Source organism: Haliotis rubra, unplaced genomic scaffold (genome assembly GCF_003918875.1).
Source record: "Haliotis rubra isolate DU_JTF1 unplaced genomic scaffold, ASM391887v1 Scf391, whole genome shotgun sequence".
Lineage (NCBI taxonomy): Eukaryota > Metazoa > Mollusca > Gastropoda > Lepetellida > Haliotidae > Haliotis > Haliotis rubra.
Genome location: NW_025767070.1, coordinates 514,778 through 536,694, shown reverse-complemented (window position 1 = coordinate 536,694; position 21,917 = coordinate 514,778). Strand labels below are relative to the sequence as shown.

Sequence of the window (21,917 nt, the reverse complement as noted above, 5' to 3'; positions counted from 1 at the left end):
TACCTTCATGCCAGATTGTTGCGTTACAAGCCCCTGTTTTCCTCTATATTTATAAACGTAACTATATAAGAATAAATGAAAAAAACCCACATAAACACGTATGTTGTTTTTGCCCCAGGTGTAATACTTTTGACGTGTGATATTTGTACTTAGTGACCATTCCCCATGCCATTGCCTCAACTTATAATACTATAATACTATGCGTTTCGAAAATAGCATATCCATTATCAAATGTTCATGTTAGGAATTACAAAAACTTGAAATAATCACAACGTCCATTCACTGTAAAAAGTAAGTGTGATTAATATTCGGATGAAAAGTCTTGATTCGTTTCAAACAAAAATACGCACGTTTCTATTTACTCCGTACCGACCGGATATAGGAGAGTGCTTGCCAAAATGGCGGACCCGCCAAGTATGGAGGACGCCAAAGTTGATATATCTGAAAAACAGACGTTACTTGCAGTGTTGCAATTTCTTAAGAAACATAACCTAAAGGTATATATTATCCTTCAAATATGAGTTATTTTTGGATGCTCTGTTTACCGTTGTGTCTTCGTAAGAGCAAGTTGCACCCGCTAGTTTGCTAAAAACAACCAGTTTGACTTTTTGTCAGCGTTGACCACAACGGTAAACTAACATTTCCGAGATTGATCCATACTTACACCCAAATAAAGATTGATATCGAGCATGAAATCTTCGTTAACTGTCACACTGCCTATCTGACTCGTTTAGTTGTTATTTGGTCCCGTCTTGTGACTGTATTTGCTATCATCATAATGAGGTCCCCTCGCATCACTACTGAGTAGTCGTCACTAGATTATACAGCGCACGCAATTTCAATGCCAGATTACTTGACTTTGTCATCCGGACACTGCTGTCTTCGGCAAGAGTGTTGTTTACTGAACACTGTTTACTGTTACGCTAATTGGTTCTTGTTTGACAGATCTCATTTGCATCTTTGATCGTTTGATTAGTTGTGTTCGGGTAGTTACACCCAACTGTATTCGTAGCCCTTGGATCCCCTCTATTATGTCCTGAGTGCAGTTTACAGGGCGCAGCAGGCAAGGGCCTCTTTCCCTGGGTCTTAGGGAGCTGACGTCGCTTTACAAGCAAACGCCCCTTTATGTCCTTAGGTAGCTGACATGTCTCTACCAGAAAATACCCTTTTAGGATCCTTAGGGTGGGAGACGGTGTTTTCGTAGGCTGAACCAGTTCGTAGGCGCGGTGGATTCGTAGCCCAGACTGGTTCGTAGACGGTGATTTCGTAGACGTGTATAAATAATTGAATAATAGTATTTTGTAAGCATATTAATTTTGATAATGATTTCTTTTTCTTAATCCTTTTAAATTTGTCTACTCATCATAATTTTCCGACAACAAGAAAATAATGAAATTGTTAAACAGTTTTCACTGTCGTTTAAGTTTTCAGTGGATTAAATTAAATTAGTCTACTCATCGAAAACAGGTTGCACTGAGTTGTTGTGAATGTTATTTAGGAAGTGGTGAGTTGTTTTGATTGTCAAATACTGTGTGTATATTGAAGTGTTTTGTTAGTTGTTTTGATTGTCAAATACTGTGTGTATATTGAAGTGTTTTGTTAGTTGTTTTGATTGTCAAATACCGTGTGTATATTAAAGTGTTTTGTTAGTTGTTTTGATGGTCAAATACCGTGTGTATATTGAAGTGTTTTGTTAATTACCTTGTCGGTGACCCACCTTATCCTTCTTCTCTACTGCTACTTCTCTGCTGGTCTGCGTAGTTGAATGTTGATAATTGATGTTTTTTTCATCACTGATCATACTTACCTAATATATTTTTGTTTATTTCTCAAAACTCAAACACTTTTCGTTTACACTAAAGTCATAATATCGATTTTCATCATCAATGATGTTGAAGTTTCCCCATTTTACTAACGTCGACGAATCCACCGGATTTCCACGTCTACAAACCAGTCTGGTCTACGAATTCACCTACAGCCCTTAGAGTGAGTCTCTAATAAATTGACCTGAGAAGATCCGGGTTAGAATTGGTCTTCAGTAGCCCATGCTTGTCGTAAGAGGCGACTAACGGGATCAGGTAGTCAGGCTCGCTGACTTGGTTGACAAATGTCATCGGTTCCCAATTGCGTTGATTGATGTTTATTATGTTGATCACTGGATTGTCTGATCCAGACTCGATTATTTACAGAGCCGCCATATAACTGGAATATTGCTGAGTGCGTCGTTAAACAACAAACCAACCAACCAAACTTTAATGAATTGGAAAAGAGATGGTAGAATTATGGTTTGATGGAAAGTTTTTAGGTTTTTGAATACTGATAATTCACATCGCAGGATCTTGTGATCGTGACTGAATCTAGTTGACTAAATACAGTCAAACACTATACAGTGGAAGCTGTCTAAACTGACACCCACCTGATTGTAGAGCTGACACGATTATTTACGACTAGGACTGAGCTTCATTTCTGTGCACATTTTGAGGAAGTCTCTTCTCAGGGCTCCAGATAAGGGCCGTATCGGCGTATGTGAACGGATAAAAAATATGCCCGATACGGTAGGAAATAATTTAGAAAACGTAGCAGATACGCACCACAGCAATGGTGTACGGTCGTAAAATCATTTACAGACGTATTTATCTGAAAAAGTATTGTTTTATTGTTTATTGACCTGTTTACACAAGAGTAGCAATGTTGTGGTGCTTATGAAACGAAACACAATACTACTGATACGCCTTTAAATTCCATTCAGTACTCTAAATGTACTCTTAAGTTTTTTCCAGTACTCCTATATTGAAAACATAAGGAGTACGTAGTCCTGATGTTGAAAAATTATCTGGAGCCCTGTCTTCTGTCTGTTTATCTGCTCCAGCCAATTGCAATACAGAACACTGATCATCCATGCATCTTAATGGCACTAACTCACTAATTACATGTACAAGTATACCCGTACTGAACTAAGTTTAAACTGTCATTGTCAGCAACCATGTAATTACTTAAAGATGTGATGGCTGCCACACACTCAAAATACCCTGTTATTTCAATGCAGGATTAATTGGTGATAGAACACATCCGACTGACTCCTTGCCACTAGCGGGATTAGACAGCGCTGATTACTGTATAAACACATATTCGGGCAAGTCATTTCATGCCAATATCCGGAATCGACAGCTGCCAGATTGCAGAGCTTTTAAATGATGATAAAATGTCCTAGCCACAGATAGTACTGAGACTTTATGCCAGTGTTGACAACTTGGCAGATTGGACAGCTGCTGGTTTTGACAGCTTTCACTGTATGTCAAATTTACAGGATCTCTCAAAAAGTAAATGTTTGGTCTCTGCGCTTCTTTATTCATCATTGTTTAACCTCTGATTGTCAAAGTTATGATTGTTATTTTCTAGACCCAAACATGTATTTCAAGCACAAATTTACTTTGGTATCACAAATCTTGGCACAACTTATTGGTCATCACATTTCTTCTAACAGGCAGGAAATCTGTATTGAGTTCAGCGTTTCAACATTTTCAAGGGCATATTGTCTTGTTAGGTAAACTCAGTCACAACTTCAAAGAAATGTTTAATTGATGTGTCTTCTTGGTAAATAACATGGAATTTGATCAATCCCTAACGTGAGTCCAAATTATGGAATGTTTTATGGATTTTGATCGTGTTTAGAATGTGTTACAAATTAAGATTGTTGTGATTATGGCGTTAAACAACTAACAATGTGATCATTGATACACAGGAATATATATCACCACAATTTCTGCTGTTCTTCCAAAAGCTTACATTAGATTAATCATTAATGGCTTTTTGGCCTGATGAACTTATCATTACTAATCATGCTAAAGGGTGGGATATCTGATTCATTACAGACAAGTGAAATTTGTGAAGATATTAGTGTTCTACTTTGCACTGATGCACTCATTGTTAAGAACATATTTTATCTTCAGATGGAACTGCTTTGATTCTTGTGTGCTGTAACTGTTTACTTTTCAATGTCATTATCATATTCATATAGCTACTTGAGCGTAAAGCATGCACAGTACAGTATGTGCTGATGAGGGATACAATGTCTTTATATTTATAGTCAAGGGTTCCCCATTGCATTTAAGTTACAGTTTCATATTCTGCCGTAAATGCACCTTCTTGCAACTTGAAGTAGTTCACCTTCTGCCATGTTTGGGGCGGTGGGGTAGTCTAGTGGTTAAAGTGTTGGCTCGTCACCCCGAAGACCCGGGTTCGAATCCCCACATGGGTACAATGAGTGAAGCCCATTTCTGGTGTCCCCTGCCGTGATGTTGCTGGAATATTGCTAAAAGCAGCGTAAAACCAAACTCAGTCAGTCAGTCAGTCTGCCATGTTCTCGTGTGTTTAGGTTGTTTCAATGATAAAGCAGTATTATACAGTGATCACAGTAATATGATTGTCATGACTGATACCCTAAATAGAGCTACTATAGTCATAGAGCTGCTGCTGCTGTTATTGCCACTTTGTGACGCAGATCTAGTTCTACATGTGAAAGTTGTCTTTATGCAAAGTAAATGTGAAGATCCGGGTTTGAATTGATCTTCATTAACCCATGCTTGTCATAAGAGGTGAATATCGGGATCGGGTGGTCAGGCTTGCTGACTTGGTTGACACATGTCATCGTATCCCAACTGCGTAGATCGATGCTCATGCTGTTGATCACTGGATTGTCTGGCCCAGACTTTGTTATTTACAGTCCACCGCCATATAGCTGGAATATTGCTGAGTGCAAAGAGTACTTCATAATAATATGTAAAATAACTTCACTTTTATAAACATGTAGTGTAAGTATTATATTATACCACTAATTACCAGAGATATGGACCTGATAATTAATTTTCTTGTTCTAGGAAACTGAGACTTTGCTGAAGAAAGAGGCTAAAGTCAGTGATGAAGAGTTCAAGACAGAAGACAGTGGGCCCAGTGCTTCAGAAGTCTCTCATGCTTTAGCAGCTTACAAGAGGTTATTTCATGCATTCATTTCAGATCTTTAAGTGCTTCACCACTACACATGATATATGTTCATTCTCTCTTGAAACATGTCAACATGCTACATAAGATCAGTTTCATCATTGTTTATGTCTTAGCCATATACATGCTGCTGCTGCTGCTAAAAGTAACTGTAAACATCCATAGGACTTGGTAATATCTCATGTACATCACATGTGCTCCTTGTTTCAGCGATGATGATAACAGCAACTATGAAAGCCTGTACACTGATATTATATGCGATGATGTGTATGACTTGTTTCAGTGATGACGATGATATGTATGATCCAAGTTTCAGTGATATATGAAGATCTGTACACTGATATTACATGCGATGATATGTATGACTTGTTTCAGTGATGACGATCCAAGCATCTATGAAGATCTGTACACTGATATTACATGCGATGATATGTATGACTTGTTTCAGTGATGACGATCCAAGCATCTATGAAGATCTGTACACTGACATCAAAGCCTTCATTGATTCCTGTCTTGATGTACATAAGGTAATAATGTTAGTTTCATGGTTACACCTGTTTCATCTCAGTCATTGATACAAATAGGAGTGTCATGATTTACTGATGTGTCCATGCATCACAAAGTATACAGTGTATAATATGTTTCTTGTGTGATAAATACCCTGGAACCATTATTCATCATGTCCATGATATTCAGGAATATGTTTCTGTTTTCAGGTGGAGCTGGCTACCATCTTGTATCCAGTATTTGTGCACATGTATCTGGAGCTTGTCTACAATGACCATGAACGCCTGGGTAGGCTTGTGGTTATCTCCCCTTAGTTTAACTGTTCATGTTTCTTCTGTAGTGGCTGCAGCTGTGCATTAATACAGCACTCAAACCTGATCACGAAACATCAAAACAATGAATATTGTGTGTGGTTACATTCTTTCCATAGAATTGGCTTGCTAATGAGTAATGTCTCTGCTTGTGACCTCAGAGTGTAGTGATGGGCTATAGCTCAGAGGTTGTGGGTGTACTACTCTTGTATGGAAGTACTCTCTAAACAGTAATTCTTGTATGTCCCACAAGGTACATTGTGTTGGGTTGAGATACAACCACTGAACCAGTACTGTACTGTTTGACAAGTTATAACAAACTGGAGGTGTTGGGTGCGAAAGCTACTTGATTCTTATGAAATACTGCTCGAAGCAGTGTTGTATCTGTTAAAAACTAAAACCTTATTGTTCACAAGTTCACTCAGCAGTGTATGTTCATTTAACTTACAGTAATTATTAATTATTGATTCTCATGTTGATATATAATATCAATCCTTGCTGCTACACATGCTGTGGGGATAGTTGTAATGAACTGTAATTTGCATCCCTTAGACCTGCTGACCAGCGGCTGGTATACGAACCAACGCATGATCTATACCTGTGTCTTAACCTAATCAGGTTTTGTTTGTAATTCAGCAAAGCACTTCTTTGGCAAGTTCTCCCTCGACCAAGAGGAGTATTATAAAGAGGACTTGATGAAGCTGTCCACTGTATACAAGAAGGAACACATGGCTGGCAACCAGCTGATGGATAACTTTAAGTAGGTTGCCAGCCTCCTGAGTTTGTTTTGTAATTGTCACTATATGCCGGGGTTATTTGAGAACTTGCGGTTGTTCGTATCCTTGTTAGATTAGGCCCAAGCAACCTATGCTGATCATAAGAGACAATTCTCCCAAGATGGGCACATTTGCGTAGTATCCTTGGACAAGATACTTAGATCCACATTGTCTCAGTTCACCCAGCTGTAAAATGGGTACCCGTGAGGATGTGCTGGCAATGTGAGTGTTTAGTTCATTGCGCCTGACAGGCAGCATGGCTGTATGATCCGCAGGGAGATGAAAAAAGTATTGGAAAGTACGATAGTGTCCTATGACAGGGGATAGTACATAGCGCCGTGAGCAGGCAATGTGCCTGGATATGAGCGCCATATAAGCGGGTTATTACAATGCAAAGAATCAAATGGTCATACTTAGAAATGTAATTGATGGTGCACATTGTACACTGCTTTGCATAGATTGCTGCTTGTCATTCACTGGAGTGTTTTACTAAGGCTTGATTATTGACTAGTGTGATGTTCAACAACATGTAAAGAGTGTCTACAGATGTGTCCACACCAAATGTTTGACACAGTCTTGCTTCATTATTTGTTTCATTAATTATGTTAACCCAAAATGCAAATTCAGTTGTAAGTTAGATATTATTGCATATGTGTGACACAGATCAAGCAAGTTTGTCATCCGGATGTCACGTGACTCCTACACACCTCAAGCGCCACCTGCAGGAGAAACAGCTCTCACGGCTTCTAAACATCATCCAGGAGCATCTCTTCATAGACGGTCAGTTACCTACCTAGTGGTGTGACTAAATATCTAACAAAATAAACATTTAAGGTACAAGTTAGTGTGTCAATCCTGGCAAGATTCATTGAGTATGAGTTCTTTATACATTAATGTCTTTGTCAGTTATCATAAATATTTTAAAATTTAGGATTTAAATCAATCTAGCTGAATCTAATTACCTCAGAGTAATGATCTTGAGTCCGCTGGAGATTTAGAACAGGTATTGTATCTCCCTTCTGAAGGTTTCGAAAGGGAGACAACTCATGCTGTCTTAGTTGAAAGTTTTCATCCTTCATGACTTGATCTGTTCACAAGACTATGTGGCAGCTTTCAGAGAAGTACTGAAAATCATCTCCATAGTCTTTTATGTACGCAGTATGTGATTGAAGTACCTTGTTTCAGTGTTTGATGGAATCCCCCGCAACAAGCAGCAGATTGATGCATCCAGTGGGGGCCTCCTTGGGGAGTCGGACAGGGAAGGTACGTCACTCTCACTCCACTGATAATCAATGGGATGAATCTAGTGTTGGGAATTGGTTGAAATCTCACAATTGATGATTGCTTCATTACCAACGAACAATCTTCGGGGAAAAAATTGGTTAGCGTCATTTTTCAGATTTTCCTACCAAGGTTGTTATTGTAGATATGTATAACATGATGCAACTTGCTACTTTAAAGTGATGAGTAATTCATGAACATAAACTTTCTGGAGTCTTCAAGAAATATTCAGTCATGACTTTTCAGTTAGTGAAGTGAGTTTTCTAAGAATTAAACAAGTTTTCAGGCCCTGACAACTTCGAAGATATGTTCAATCGTCAAATGTTTCAAACACTAAAACAGCAGTTCCAAAATCGTTTGTGTTCGATTATGAGAAAATGTGATCGATTGCTTGGTCGTTTGGTCACTTCGACCAATCTTCGATTATTTCAATTAATCGGAACACCACTAGATGAATCCAACAAGTATTAGACCTGTGTCAGATGAAATTGGCTGTATCATCATGTTAACACCATCTGTTGACCTTAACACTATCATGTTAACACTGTCTCTTGATCTTAACAGTGCATCATGATGTTAACACTGTCTCTTGATCTTGACACCATCATGTTAACACTGTTTCCTGATGTTACCAGTGTTTTAATGTTAACACTGTATCATTAGCCCCCTTTACTTCAGCCAACAAGGTGAAGGTGTACTACGGGCTACTGAAGGAGCCAGATCTCAACATCCCCCTGGAAGAGGATGACGACACTACTGAGGGGGAGGGGGACAAGCCAAAGGTAAGCCATTACGATAGAACCACCTTTTCTATCCATCTCCAACCAGGTTTTCATACATGTTGTTTTTGTTGTTATTTTTCTAGCATAAATATGACAAATCTGCATCCCTATTTATAAGACAAGTAACTTCTTCTTTATTGCATCCCTATTGTTTTCTTGTAAATTTCATTCAATATAGGAAAACCTGATCCATTAAACCCGGTAGTTTGTACTGTATGTACAGTGTACATTGATTCCTCAAATGTGGCAGAATTCATTAATCATGGTCTTCAATTCAAGATTTGCCATCATTCTGCTTTCTCTCAGTAAGATCTAGTCTGCCTGATACCATACCTCTCAGCATGATGACCCTGGCGTCTGTAGAAGGTTGTGACAGGTGCACCTTCTGATCCAGGGATCAGCATCAAGTCTTCTAAGTTCTGGATACTGTTCAGCAAAGTTTTTAGAGCTGTATATCCAGTTTCATTATCTTGGAAAAGCAGTTTATGGATTGGTTCCTAATGTACTTGTTAAAGGCTGGGTCATGTATTGTTTTATGCATCCTGTCATTTCACAGCACCTTGGAATACAACCAAATTTAGTACTATCAAAGGGATAATTGTGTTCTCTGTTGGCTTTCCTTTGTTCAGTAAAATTTTAGAATTTGGGTGGTAAAGAAATTATGCCTAATCACTTTTACAATTGATTCATCATTTCCTATCAACTCTCGTAATTTCTTAAATTCACAGGCATATGACTTACAATTATGCCTCTTTGTCCCATATGGACCTGTTATCAATGAATTGCAAGTCACCTCTACAAAGCAGTGGTATTAGTTGTAACTATTTTAACATGAATATTCAGGGCATTTCTTAATCCAGTTTGGGAATTATCAATGAGATGTACTACAGTCTTGTGGCTGCTTAGCATGTTAACTCAAATTGCTGTCAGATTCACATCCAAGAAGGGACCTTGATTGTGATAACGAACAACACTGACATTAAATGTTACCATTTATTTCAGATTTTCATTTCTATTCTTTATTTAATTCAAGATATGCGTCTCAAAGGAAATTCTTGATTTTTCAGAAAAAGAAGCCGAAGAAAGACCCTCTATTGATGAAAAAATCCAAAAATGATCCCAATGCTCCATCCAACACAAGAATTCCACTGCCAGAACTGTAAGATTTTAAACAGGGTTTTCCTATTTGCATTTCTTTGCTGAAAGAGTATGAACCTTATTTACAGTTCAAATATTTGTTTAGTTTGATTTGCTTATTTCCCCCTGCCGTGCGTTTAGTGTGAGTGAGTTTGGTTTTACGCCGCTTTTAGCAATATTCCAGCAATATCATGGCAGGGGACACCAGAAATGGGCTCCACACATTGTACCCATGTGGGGATTCGAACCCGGGTCTTTGGTGACGAGCGGACGCTTTAACCACTAGGCTATTTAGCCCCGTTTAGTGTGAAACTGGGGATATAGTATTAGGCTCTGTCCATCCATCCGTACGTACGTATGAATTGGAATATCTGTAGGACTGTTAACTAAATTCTTTTCATACTTGGTACCTAGGTTCATCACAGTATGCGAAAGGTCCCAGTCATGTGTGGTGACCTTGACCTTCATTTCAAGGTCACAAGGGGACTTTAATATTTTACCCTTGCAGCGAGAACTGTCACTGGATTTTCCTAATATTCGACACCAAGCTTCATCTAGGGGAGGCGCTGAGCCCAGTCGATTTTGGTGACCTTCACATAATTTTCAAGGTCACGGCGACACTTTGAAGATTTCAGCATGTTAACCTGCATGTTAAGATTGTCAGCAAGATTTCTCAAGAACGGTTCACTGGATTTTCTTCATAGACTTTCAAGACTTCTCTTGAATGTTTTTTGATAAGCAATTTAGTTATTACTTTGTTTGCATATTTCATACACCATGTCATTCATGTCAAGGTCATAGTGAGTCTTGAAAATATTTGTGTGTTTGAACAACTACAGAGCAAGATATCAAGAGAGGTTGACTGGTCATGTTTTTGTTGACATTCAACTTCATCTTAAACTACGACCTTCACTTTCATTACTTTTTAAGTTTGATTTGATAATTTGCGGCTGGGGATTATGGGATTATGTCACTTTAGTGACAATGCTTGTTTGGTGGAGGTTTTTCATGGCATGTATGTATCTGGTTTAGATTGGGTTAAGAATAAGGAGAAGACAGAAAGATAGCTTTGTTTTTATTTATTTTAGAAAAGACATGGATAAGATAGAGAAAATCAACGCATTCAGAGAAGCCATGAAGAGAGTGAAAGTAGATCGGGAGCACATGCCATCTGTGTGTTTCTATACACTGCTCAACTCCTGTCAGGGGTAAGTGATGTCCTGGCTTAGTAGTAGAGATGGAGACTAGGGAATGGATCCAAACTATGTCGGTGTTGTGAACAATGTAATAATACAGAAAAATTCATCTGAGTATCCTTTGATATCAAATATGTTAATGCTTTTGATAACGTTGTTAATGCTTGCTTAGGAATTTTAAATATTTGTTCACCAGTGTTGATAGATTTTATTACAAAAGACACCTGGGTAAGATTCTGTTAATTACCCAGTATGATTCTTCAACTTTCTCAGTTTGTAAACATTATTAACAAGTGTTTTGATTGTAAAACGTGCAGCTAACCAAATTCTGTGGCTTGGGAAGAAGTGATGTTATTTGATCATGGACGATGATTGATGACATCACAATGGCCTTTTAAAACAGTGTAATACAATTTCATTGTTGTTATGTCTTCTAGGAGAGGTCTGGATAATTAAGAATAGTACTCCTCATCCATAGATGTGGAAGCGAGTAGGGGTTGGTGATGTGACATATTTGATTGTAATGTGTGATGGCTTGGTTCCAGTACATGGTTGGCCTTGTCCATTTGCAGACAGTAGTGATATGTCTGATAGACACCTGACTGTTGTTTTCAACAGTACTCACAAACATACACCTAAAAGACTGTTGACTAATAAACACACTCTTTGCTATTTGTAACATAAGGGAAGTCAGTGGGTGCTTGAGAATAGACTCATGGTATGAAAACAAGATTCAGGAGTTTGTAGATTCACATGTAGCAGGAATGTTCAAGGTCCCCAGAACCCCCTTTTGAATTTTCTGCTTTACAGATTCCAGGTTAGGATGCTATTTTGTACACTATGAATGTTCGGGGATTCCTAGGTTCATGTAAAGCAGGAATGTTCAGTAATGTCAGAACCTGCTTTGAATTCATTCTTGTATATTCAAGGTGAGGACATTATGTAATCAGCAACTGGTTGTACAATGTGACTGAGTAGATCAGGTTGTCAGCATGATGACTGAGTTGATTGCATGTCATCGTGCCTACACAGTGTAGGATCATTGCTCATTAAGTCAACCAAGTATAATTTTACAGACAAGGCTGATCTTCCTTCCAGTGCTGCTGACCGCCTCCGTGGTGTAGTGGTTAGAGCGTCCGCCCGGAGAGCGGAAGGTCGCGGGTTCAATCCCCGACCGCGTCATACCAAAAGACGTTTAAATATGGTACTTGTTGGTCCCTGCCTGGCGCTCAGCATTAAAGGGTACAACAAGGACTGGTCGGCTCGGAGTCAGTATAATGTGTCTGAGTGGGGTATTCATGCTTCACTGCGGCATGGTATCTCAGTGGGCTAGCACTATAAAACCAGCTTCAGTCTGGGCTAGTACAAGCAGCCGCACCTACACATACACACGCATGCACGTCATCATATGAGCGAAATATTCTCAAGCACGACGTTAAACCCAATTTCACCTCACCTCACCTCCAGTGCTGCTTTGTGATCTGACATTGGTTACACATAGCAGTACCAGACATATACAAACTGATTACCATGTACAACCACATCAAATATCTAGGCAAACATTATACACTCTCATGATTATTTGTTGTTTATGTATTCTCAAATATGTTCGTAATAACATCAGATTTTACTGTATGGGTCAACACCTTCCATTTAAATGAGAATATGTCGTTTTGTGTCAGCAGCATTGGCTACTAATAACACACTGAAATCCTCTCATCACAGTTCTGATTATGTTAGTTCGAGCACCGAATGTACAACACAAGGTGTTTGAATGATAGGTTGGATTTGAATGTTACTTATTGGGTATTATAACATATGTCTGATACACATCGGTTCCGATAATGACCAGTACTGTGTCCATATGGTTGAACAATTCTCTTAAGAAATTCAATTCAGCTGCGTCACTTCAGGCATGTCCCAGTGTGTAATAATCATGTTGTTTGTAAGTTGAACTGGTCCTACTATAGACAACTCATATAGGTAGACAGGATCCCAGTAACTGTACAATAGAAATAGACACTGAGACATATCTACATGTAACTGTTTGTTGTACAGTAGAAAGCTGATCTACATGGCAAAATTGAGGGTTTACCCAACACTTGAATGTTTTGTTGTCCAGTCTCATCTTATAGAAATCAGCCAGTATTTTTCTACTATAGACAACTGACATAGGTAGACAGGATCCCAGTCAGTGTACAGCCTGTGTATGCTTGTCCATCTTTGTGTTGTGCAGCGTGACCTGCATTGAGGTGTCGGAAGACTCCAGTCTCATCTTATAGAAATTGGCCAGTATTTTTCTACTATAGACAACTCATATAGGTAGACAGGATCCCAGTCAGTGTACAGCCTGTGTATGCTTGTCCATCTTTGTGTTGTGCAGCGTGACGTGCATTGAGGTGTCGGAAGACTCCAGTCTCATCAGTGTGGGATTCAATGATTCCTTCATCCGTGTCTGGTCCATCACTCCTGACAGACTCCGCTCTCTCAAGTCTCCAACGGAACTCGAGATCATAGACAAGGAGGCTGGTAAGTTGGGAGTTGACTTGTTTAGATTAAGTTGAAATCTGTCTGGTTTGGCTCCTAGACATGTTGAGAACATGAAATCCAGTGTGATGTAGTATTGTTTGACAGTGTATACGACATAAGTGGATAGTAAATGGACAATGGACAGAAGACTTGTGTAAGACATTTGTAGTGCTGGTATTGATTCAAGGTCACCTGACTAAATGTGTTTGTATGTGATTCATGGAATTATCTAATGCCACTGAACACTCTGTAAGTCAAGGATCGATTTATAATAGCAATGATTTAATAATCATGATTGCAAGATTGTTATTCTCCCTCTTCTCCTGCTGTCTTTTTGTACATCAGCACCTTCCATAGTAATGGTTTTTCCTTAGTAATGTTTAATAGCAGCTGTTTTTAACTGTCCTGCTTTATAACCCACTGCCAAAATGAAGGTTTCTAGATGGTCTACAAACAGGCTTTCATTCTGTTCATCATGTTCATATCCGGAGCTTAACTTGTAAACTGTTCATATTTCTTAGTAAACCTTCTGTACACACATGCTAGATTGATGCCATTTGTTATCCAAAATGTTCCTGAATGATTATTTGTGTATTTCCAAAGAAACAAATTAGACGTCAAATTAAGGTAGAATTTTATACAATGCTATGTCTCTTGTAAAGTGCAATATGTATTGATGAAACATATTTACATCTGTTATACATCATGCTTTACTCTGGGAATTGGCAGTCATCTCTGCTTGTTGTAAGAGGCAAACATATGAATTTGGTGGTCCAACTCAGTGACCTGGTTCATTGTGTGACAGTTTGCCCTGAAACTATGCTCACTCAGTAGATTGACTTCCCAGACTCTTTCAGGTAGCCATAATGTATTGAAAATATTGCTTAGTGCACACAATGTATTAAAAAGAGGGTTGATATCAGTGACTTGTGATTTTTTTCCCTTTTGGTTTGCAGTGGTTTAGATAAATGCCATTGTCATATCCAAAATGTACAAAAATCATCAGTCATTGTTGAAATTCTCTCCTCATCTTCAGAGGATGTTGATGTATTTTTAAAAAACTAATAGCCTTAATGTCTGAGGTTTAGTCAGTTTGATCAGATGAAGGTTATAGCCAAACTTCAACTACGACAAGCAGAATCTGACAAACATGGTGGATAGGTTTCTGGTTAAATGAATGTTGACTTTGAAGTCTTGTGTGACAACGCTGTGTGTCTGTACAGATGATGTACTGGAACGTATGATGGACGAGCGGTCAGCGACAGAGATCAAGACCCTCTGTGGTCACAATGGCCCAGTGTACTCGGTCAGCTTCAGCCCAGACAAACACAACCTGGTCTCCGCCTCTGCTGATGGAACCAGTAAGTATCACCAGCCACTACTAACTATGCTAGCAGACACTTGCCACTGATGGCAGCAGGAACTTCCAGGAAGTAAGACAAGTACTGAAATCCCACACAGCTCCTGTACTTCAAAGTTTATTATGTAGATTCAGTTTGTTTCCAAATTTGTGTCCATTGCTTCTCTTTGTTATTATGTCTGCTGGTCTGCTACTTACTACACCCTGTTCTTGGAATCTTATTTTGTAATTTGCCTGAAGTTACTTCATACTTACTGTCCATGTGAAAGCAATTTTGTGTTGAGCTCGACCTCGTGTCCCAATTGCCAACATCAATGCTATGATGTCAATTACCTGCAGCAAAGTAGGAGTTGCCATCTTCTGAAATATATATGTGACATGTTATACTTGAACCATGATTGTTTTCCATAAACTGAACTTTGTTTTCACTTCCAATTCCAGTTCGTCTGTGGAGCTTACAGACGTGGACCAACCTGGTGTGTTACAAGGGCCACAACTACCCTGTCTGGGATGTGAAGTTTAGGTAGAACATCAACTCATATTTTGGTTAACTACAAGCACATCAAATACGTCTAGTTAGTGCTAAGTCTGGACCTAACTATATTACATGTTATAGTTGTCCTCAACACCCTTTGCTGCTCATAACATTAGACTTTATAAACTGAGTGATGAGACTTGGTAACTGATGGTGTGCCTAGTACCCCTTCAGAGGGAAATGTTGTTCATATTATCAATCACTGGATTGTCTGGACCACACAGACCATTGTCAAATTGCTAAAATATTGCTTAGTGCAGATTAAAGCGCACACACACACGCACGCACGCACACACACACACACACACACACACACACACACACACACACAAAAGAGCCCATATACAGTTTTAGGTGTACTAATGTCATCCTGCAAGTCAACAGTGAGCCTAGTTATAACAGATCCTTTATGCTTCTTTCATTGTGTTTTGTCTGACAGTGTTGTATCTTGATTTCCAGTCCTCATGGGCACTACTTTGTGTCGTGTGGACATGACCGGACAGCCAGACTGTGGTCAACTGATCACTACCAGCCTCTCAGGGTATTTGCAGGTCATCTCTCTGATGTGGATGTAAGATCATCTTTGTTGATTATAAGCAATTAATATGAGTGCTTGAACAGGCAGCGATGAGCTAAGGTCATGGAGTCATAGTGATATTACAGATGGCATTCTAAAATGGCACCGATCATATTTTGCACATCTGTTATGGATAATAGAATCAATCATTCTGGGCAAAGCTTCAAAATTTCTGATTTTCATTGGTTTTAGACAAATCTTGATCAAAACAATTTCATTTCATAGTGAAGAATGTCCAATTGGTAACATTGGTGCATCACTGTAATATAAAGGTGTCATTGTCATTAACCATAAACCCCAACGACCCTCCTTTGTTCAAACACTGACCAGGGCTACAGATAAGGGGCATACAGGCATAATGTACGCCTAAAAATCAATTAAAGTACAACATAATATAAGATTTCAAGTGTATCATGTACGCACATAAATACCTTTGTACATCTAACATATATGAAGTTTAATTGCTGAAAAATTGTTTTATATTATAAATAACAAACCAAACAAAAATATGTCAGTACTCCTTCAAAATTCTCAGTACACCTCCACTTGCATATGAGGTGTAAGTACACCCACATCCCCCAAAGTTATCTGGAGCCCTGCTGACTGTTGACATAATTGTTTCCCCATGTGTTATTTTAATATCTAGTTACATAACTGACCTCATAAACACTTGGTCTGCAATAGTTCACTCCATGAATATATTTTTCATTCTGTTCAAGTCACTATATCGGGCATATGCAAGTTGTGCTATGCATACTTTGTTAGCTGGCAATTTCTTTACATAAGCGGCACGGTGGTGTAGCCTAGTGGTTAAAGCGTTTGCTCATCACGCCAAAGACCCGGGTTTGATTCCCCATGTGGGTACACAATGTGAAGCCCATTTCTGGTGTTCCCTGCAGTGATATTGCTGGAATATTGCTAAAAGCGGCTTAAGACCATTCTCGCTCACTCACTCACTTTAAGTAAGCTTGACTCCTGACTGCAGAAGTTCCACTATGTTAGTTCCAATATCAAGTTGGTCCCCAGTACCCAGTAGTTGTCTAAAGTTGTCTTCCACTGGCAACCAAACCTTAATGAAGTATAGGCCAGCTTGCTATAGGTGTATTATTGATAACACATTCCCTCACTTATCCACCTGTGATTACAGAGTATCCAGTTTCACCCCAACTCCAACTACGTTGCCACAGGCAGCAGCGACAAGATGGTGAGACTCTGGGATGTGCAGAATGGAAACTGTGTGCGAGTCATGTCAGGACATAAGGTATGCTTAATGGAGGTCAAATTCTAATTTATTACTGTTGACTTGCTAAAGCATCACAGAATATAGTTTAGAAAATGTTTGCTGTTTTGATGTTCTTTTCAGGTGGGAGACTTAACTCAGCATGTAGGAGTGTGCAGCACCTTTACCTGTGTTAATTTACTATCAGTACTACATTAATTCATAGTGCACATATGAAAGGTTTGAGTTTACAAGTTCCCATGCTCTCTGTTTCGGGGCGGTGGGGTAGCCTAGTGGTTAAAGAGTTTGCTCCTCATGCCAAAGACCCGGGTTCGATTCCCCACATGGGTATAATGTGTGAAGCCTGTGATATTGCTGGAATATGGCTAAAAGTGGTGTATTAAACTATATTCACTCACTCACTACTGTTTCCTTCTTCCAGGGAGCAGTGCATTGCCTTTCTTTCTCTCCAGATGGTCGTACTGTCGCTTCATCAGGTAGGCCAAAGTTACAGCAAAAGTCCTTTTTGGTAAACTTCTGCATTTTCTGACTATAGCTTGTTACCAAATCTGTTCTTGCTTGTTATGCGGCTTGATGCTTCCTTCATTTTAAGCGTTATTGTGAAGCAACCATGCCCAACATTGCAATCTTACAAATTTCATGTGTCGTCCCACATGAGGAGAATGGCGTTGACATACTGATTGGAAGGTTATTGGACCTACTCAGTGGGTGATTACACCTGGCCTTCTGCATGTTGTGTTGTAGGTGTGGACCAGGTGGTGATACTGTGGGAGCTGGCTAGTGGCACCATGCTGGCACAGATGAAGGGGCACACGGACACTGTGTACTGTCTCTGCTTCAGTCGGGACGGGGCATCCTCTCATCAGGTCAGTCATGCAGGAAATGTCCTGTATCAGGAACTTCCCTGCCTGCTACTGTTGTTTGCATTGTTGAGTTTGTTTGTTGTTTGACATTGTAACCTGCACTTTTGTCTGTACATAATTGGGTTTGGACTAGACAGTCAAGTGAGTGACATCATGAGCACCAAGCTACGCATTTGGGATACAATGACATGCATCAACTAATTAAGTAAACCTGACAGACTGATCCTGTTAGTTGGTGCTTAAGACAAGCATATATACTAGCACTGGCTATTGATATAGATTGTAACTGAACATTGTCAATAAACATTGGAGAAGTATAACAAAATGCTCCCCCCCCCCCCCATCTGAAAGAAATGGAGAGTGGCTACATATTTAGGCTTTGATTATTAACACAACACCCTGCTTAACATATTAAGCAGCTCATGAATCATGAATAAAGAACTAGTATGTGTATTGTCTAAGTAGATAAAAACTTTATTTCATCACAATAGTCTATGTACAATATTATATTTTCATATCTATAATCATTGATATTTTTTCCAAATTGGTTATATTTCTGATTATCAATAGTTTTTAGTCAGCCCTGAAATTTACTTCATACAACAATCATTGATTGCTGAAGACCAACTCTAACCTGGGTCTTTGTTTTGCATTGTTCAGAGCACTGGCAGCCATAGCTCCGTAGAACAAACATGATCTGTCTTTGTTTTGCCATCTTTCGAATGATAAACGTGGTTATCCAGAAGGAAATATCATTTGTCCTCACAGAATGTATTGTATCAGACAAAATTTATGTTAGTTTCAACATTGAACACAACATATAAATTCATCATATTATGCACAGTAACAGTTTTTGACATTAAACACACTTTCTCTTCCCACTAAGGTGCTCCTGTTGGTATTCTGGGCCAGATTCGGAAAGTTCCATGGTAACATGATGATGTTATTTTCAGGTGGTTTGGACAATACTGTACGAATATGGGACATCAAGAAGATCTACGAGGAGCTGGACTCTGACTCAGATGCTAACATTCCAAGCACATTGCATGTGTACGTCTTACTGCAACAGTATCAGTTTAACCATATAGAATATCTATACATATATACACACATTACTTTGTGAATAGAATTGAATTTACTTGTCCTCTTAGCTGTGCAACATGTTTAAGTTATAATAGATTATTTCATCAACTGTGACAGTCCCCACAAAAAATAAGGCAGATTTGAAACAAGTTACAAGTGTAAAGAAATCATGTTCACATTCACTTCAATTATTTATAGAACTAAAGTGAGCCTCAAGGTCTGATTACTTTGACAAATGTTTAACCTCGATAAATACAGTTTAATGTGTTGTATGTGAGCACAGGTCAATGTTAATGACCTAATCACCAAATGAATATTCAGTATTGGGACCAAGTTACTGTCAAACCAAACCAAACCTTGTTGCTGCAGGGATGTCTAAGCCCTGAGTATAAAACTTTCAGGATAGTGGGGTGAGCAAGTGACCAAAGAGTTCGGTAGTCACCTTGAAAAAACATCAGATTCTTCTCATGGGAACAATGTGTGAAGCCCCATCATGTCATCACCTGCTATGATATTGATAGAGTATTACTGAAAGCAATGAGGGCCCACACAGTCACTCACTCACTCTCTCTTATTGTTTCAGCAATGACAGCCCTAACCTACTGATAACCACCTACAAGACAAAGAGCACACCGGTGCTGCTCCTCCACTTCACTCGACGCAACCTGCTGCTGGGCAGTGGAGCATTCTCCATCACTTGAACCTGTGCACACGAGGATCAACTGATGTCTCATTATAGAGGAAGGGTCTGATTGCTACTGTGAATGGTCTAGGTAGAATATGGTCTTGTAAGAGACTCCTCCATGGACTGGGTCAGAATCAATGCCTTGTTCCATCCAGTGTCATTATACTCACAATATTACTCACTTGATTGTCTGCTCTAGTCTGTTTTCACCGGCTACATTGAACAACAAGTCAGCGTTGAGCAGAAATGTCTTGAGTCAGAATGATCACAAAAGTGAAGGTATCATCACAAGATTTGATGCCTGAACAGTCAACTGGACATGTGGGTCATCCCTTGCATAGTAAAATGTAAGGTCTGAAGGTGTGAATGGTTAGGCATGTGAAGTGTTCATGTCTCCTGTAGATGAACTGGAAGAATACAAGAAGAGCTCTATGTGAGGTCTTATTTGAAGTGTTGATCTAGGTTGTACTTCCTGGTACATTTTTCAACAAGGAACATGGAAGAATGGCTAATGCTGCTTCACCATCAACAAAGATTATTGTCAGTAGTTTGAAAATGTCTGAAGTTCTGACATCTCTGACATCTGCCACTTCAACAGACGCCCTAAGATGATCATAAATCCGTATTTTGCAGGGGATCTGCCACTTCAACAGAGGGTCTTAGCCCTGACATGGGAATCATGAAATTTCTGGTCCCATATTTTGCACGGGGGATCATTCCAGGATCGTCATATGAAACAAGATTCTGGAATATGTTTCAGCATTTGTCATCTTGGCAATATTGTAATGCATTAGGAAATCAAAGTATCTCCTTACGACTGCCATCAGTATGTTTATCTACGTTACAGCTTGTTGTAGAATATCTGGGAGGTATTACCATATAAATAAATATTTATTATATACTATCTTGTTTTGTATGATTGACACCAGAATGTGTTTGTGATGTATGGGAAGAATATTGTCTATTTAGACATTCAGGGCCCCATTCCTCAAAGTGATTGTAGCGCTATGACAGTTGTAAGTTGTTTTAAAGTATGGGAGTTCGATCACTTTGTGGAACAGAACCCTGGCCTATAACCCAGACCAGGTGGCCACAGCGACTGGTGAATGTGTATACTACTTCACCCATGGAAGTTCCTGTGGATCCTAATTCACTGGGTAAGATCCTGTGGTTGTTACTTCACTGGGGATGAATCCTGTTGCTAGGTCTTCAGACTTCATTTGAGAAGATTCTGTGGTTACTGCTTAGGTTGGGATGATTCTGTGGCTAGTTCTTCATTTGGGAAGATCCAGTTGATATGACTTCACTTGCGAAGGTTGATTTTATATTCTACCTCACCACTGAAGATCTTATGGATATAAATGTAGGTGGGAAGACTGTTTTGATAATACTCGAGTAGTGAAACTCATAGGACGCTACTTCTCTCATGGTCTCTTGGCTCCTTTTGAAGTATGTAACCTGAGAAAGTGAGTATACTTTTACGCAGCTCATAGCAATATTATCGCCGGGTCTTCTCTTATAAATTTCTCTGTCTTGAGTTCTTTTTATGTATTGGAGGGAGAACCGTCTTGGAACCGAGACGTTGTCCGCTCAGGTGTATCTCAAACTCTCAACACTCCAACGTCTTGAAAGTGGCCTTCAAGTGATATCCGAAAGGCTTGAATACCTAAAGTATTATGTTACTTCAACTATCACAAAAGATTGCTCATTAAACACCTGTCACCATCTGCCTCTACAACAATTTGATTTCATTAAGATCTCACAAAAACCTTTGACACTAAAAATAGTACAGAAAAATATTTATGGATACGATATTTTTATTGCTGAGGCTACATGTAGGTCTGAAGCTGTGGTTAAACAATCATCTAAGGGCACGCTGAAATGCTCACTCCAAGAACATTACGTAGTGTATTTGACCGCCTCCGTGGTGTAGTGGTTAGAGCGTCCGCCCGGAGAGCCCCGACCGCATCATACCAAAAGACGTTAAAATATGGTACTTGTTGGTCCCTGCCTGGCGCTCGGCATTAACGGGTACAACAAGGACTGGTCGGCTCGGA

General features: G+C 39.3%; 1 protein-coding gene across 1 annotated transcript; it reads left to right on the top strand.

Annotated features, from left to right (window-relative positions):
• Window positions 1-369: 369 nt before the first annotated feature.
• On the top strand, window positions 370-20,453 carry LOC124286808 (transcription initiation factor TFIID subunit 5-like). Its single transcript, XM_046723241.1, is given in 20 exon segments — window positions 370-497; window positions 4,878-4,990; window positions 5,447-5,525; window positions 5,715-5,793; window positions 6,453-6,576; window positions 7,256-7,294; window positions 7,296-7,372; window positions 7,778-7,855; window positions 8,552-8,655; window positions 9,723-9,814; window positions 10,881-11,000; window positions 13,372-13,517; window positions 14,741-14,878; window positions 15,319-15,400; window positions 15,872-15,983; window positions 17,137-17,250; window positions 17,651-17,705; window positions 17,974-18,082; window positions 19,032-19,142; window positions 19,759-20,453. Coding segments are annotated over 20 exon segments (1,989 nt in total). The 5' UTR covers window positions 370-398; the 3' UTR covers window positions 19,877-20,453.
• The last annotated feature ends 1,464 nt before the right edge of the window (window positions 20,454-21,917 follow it).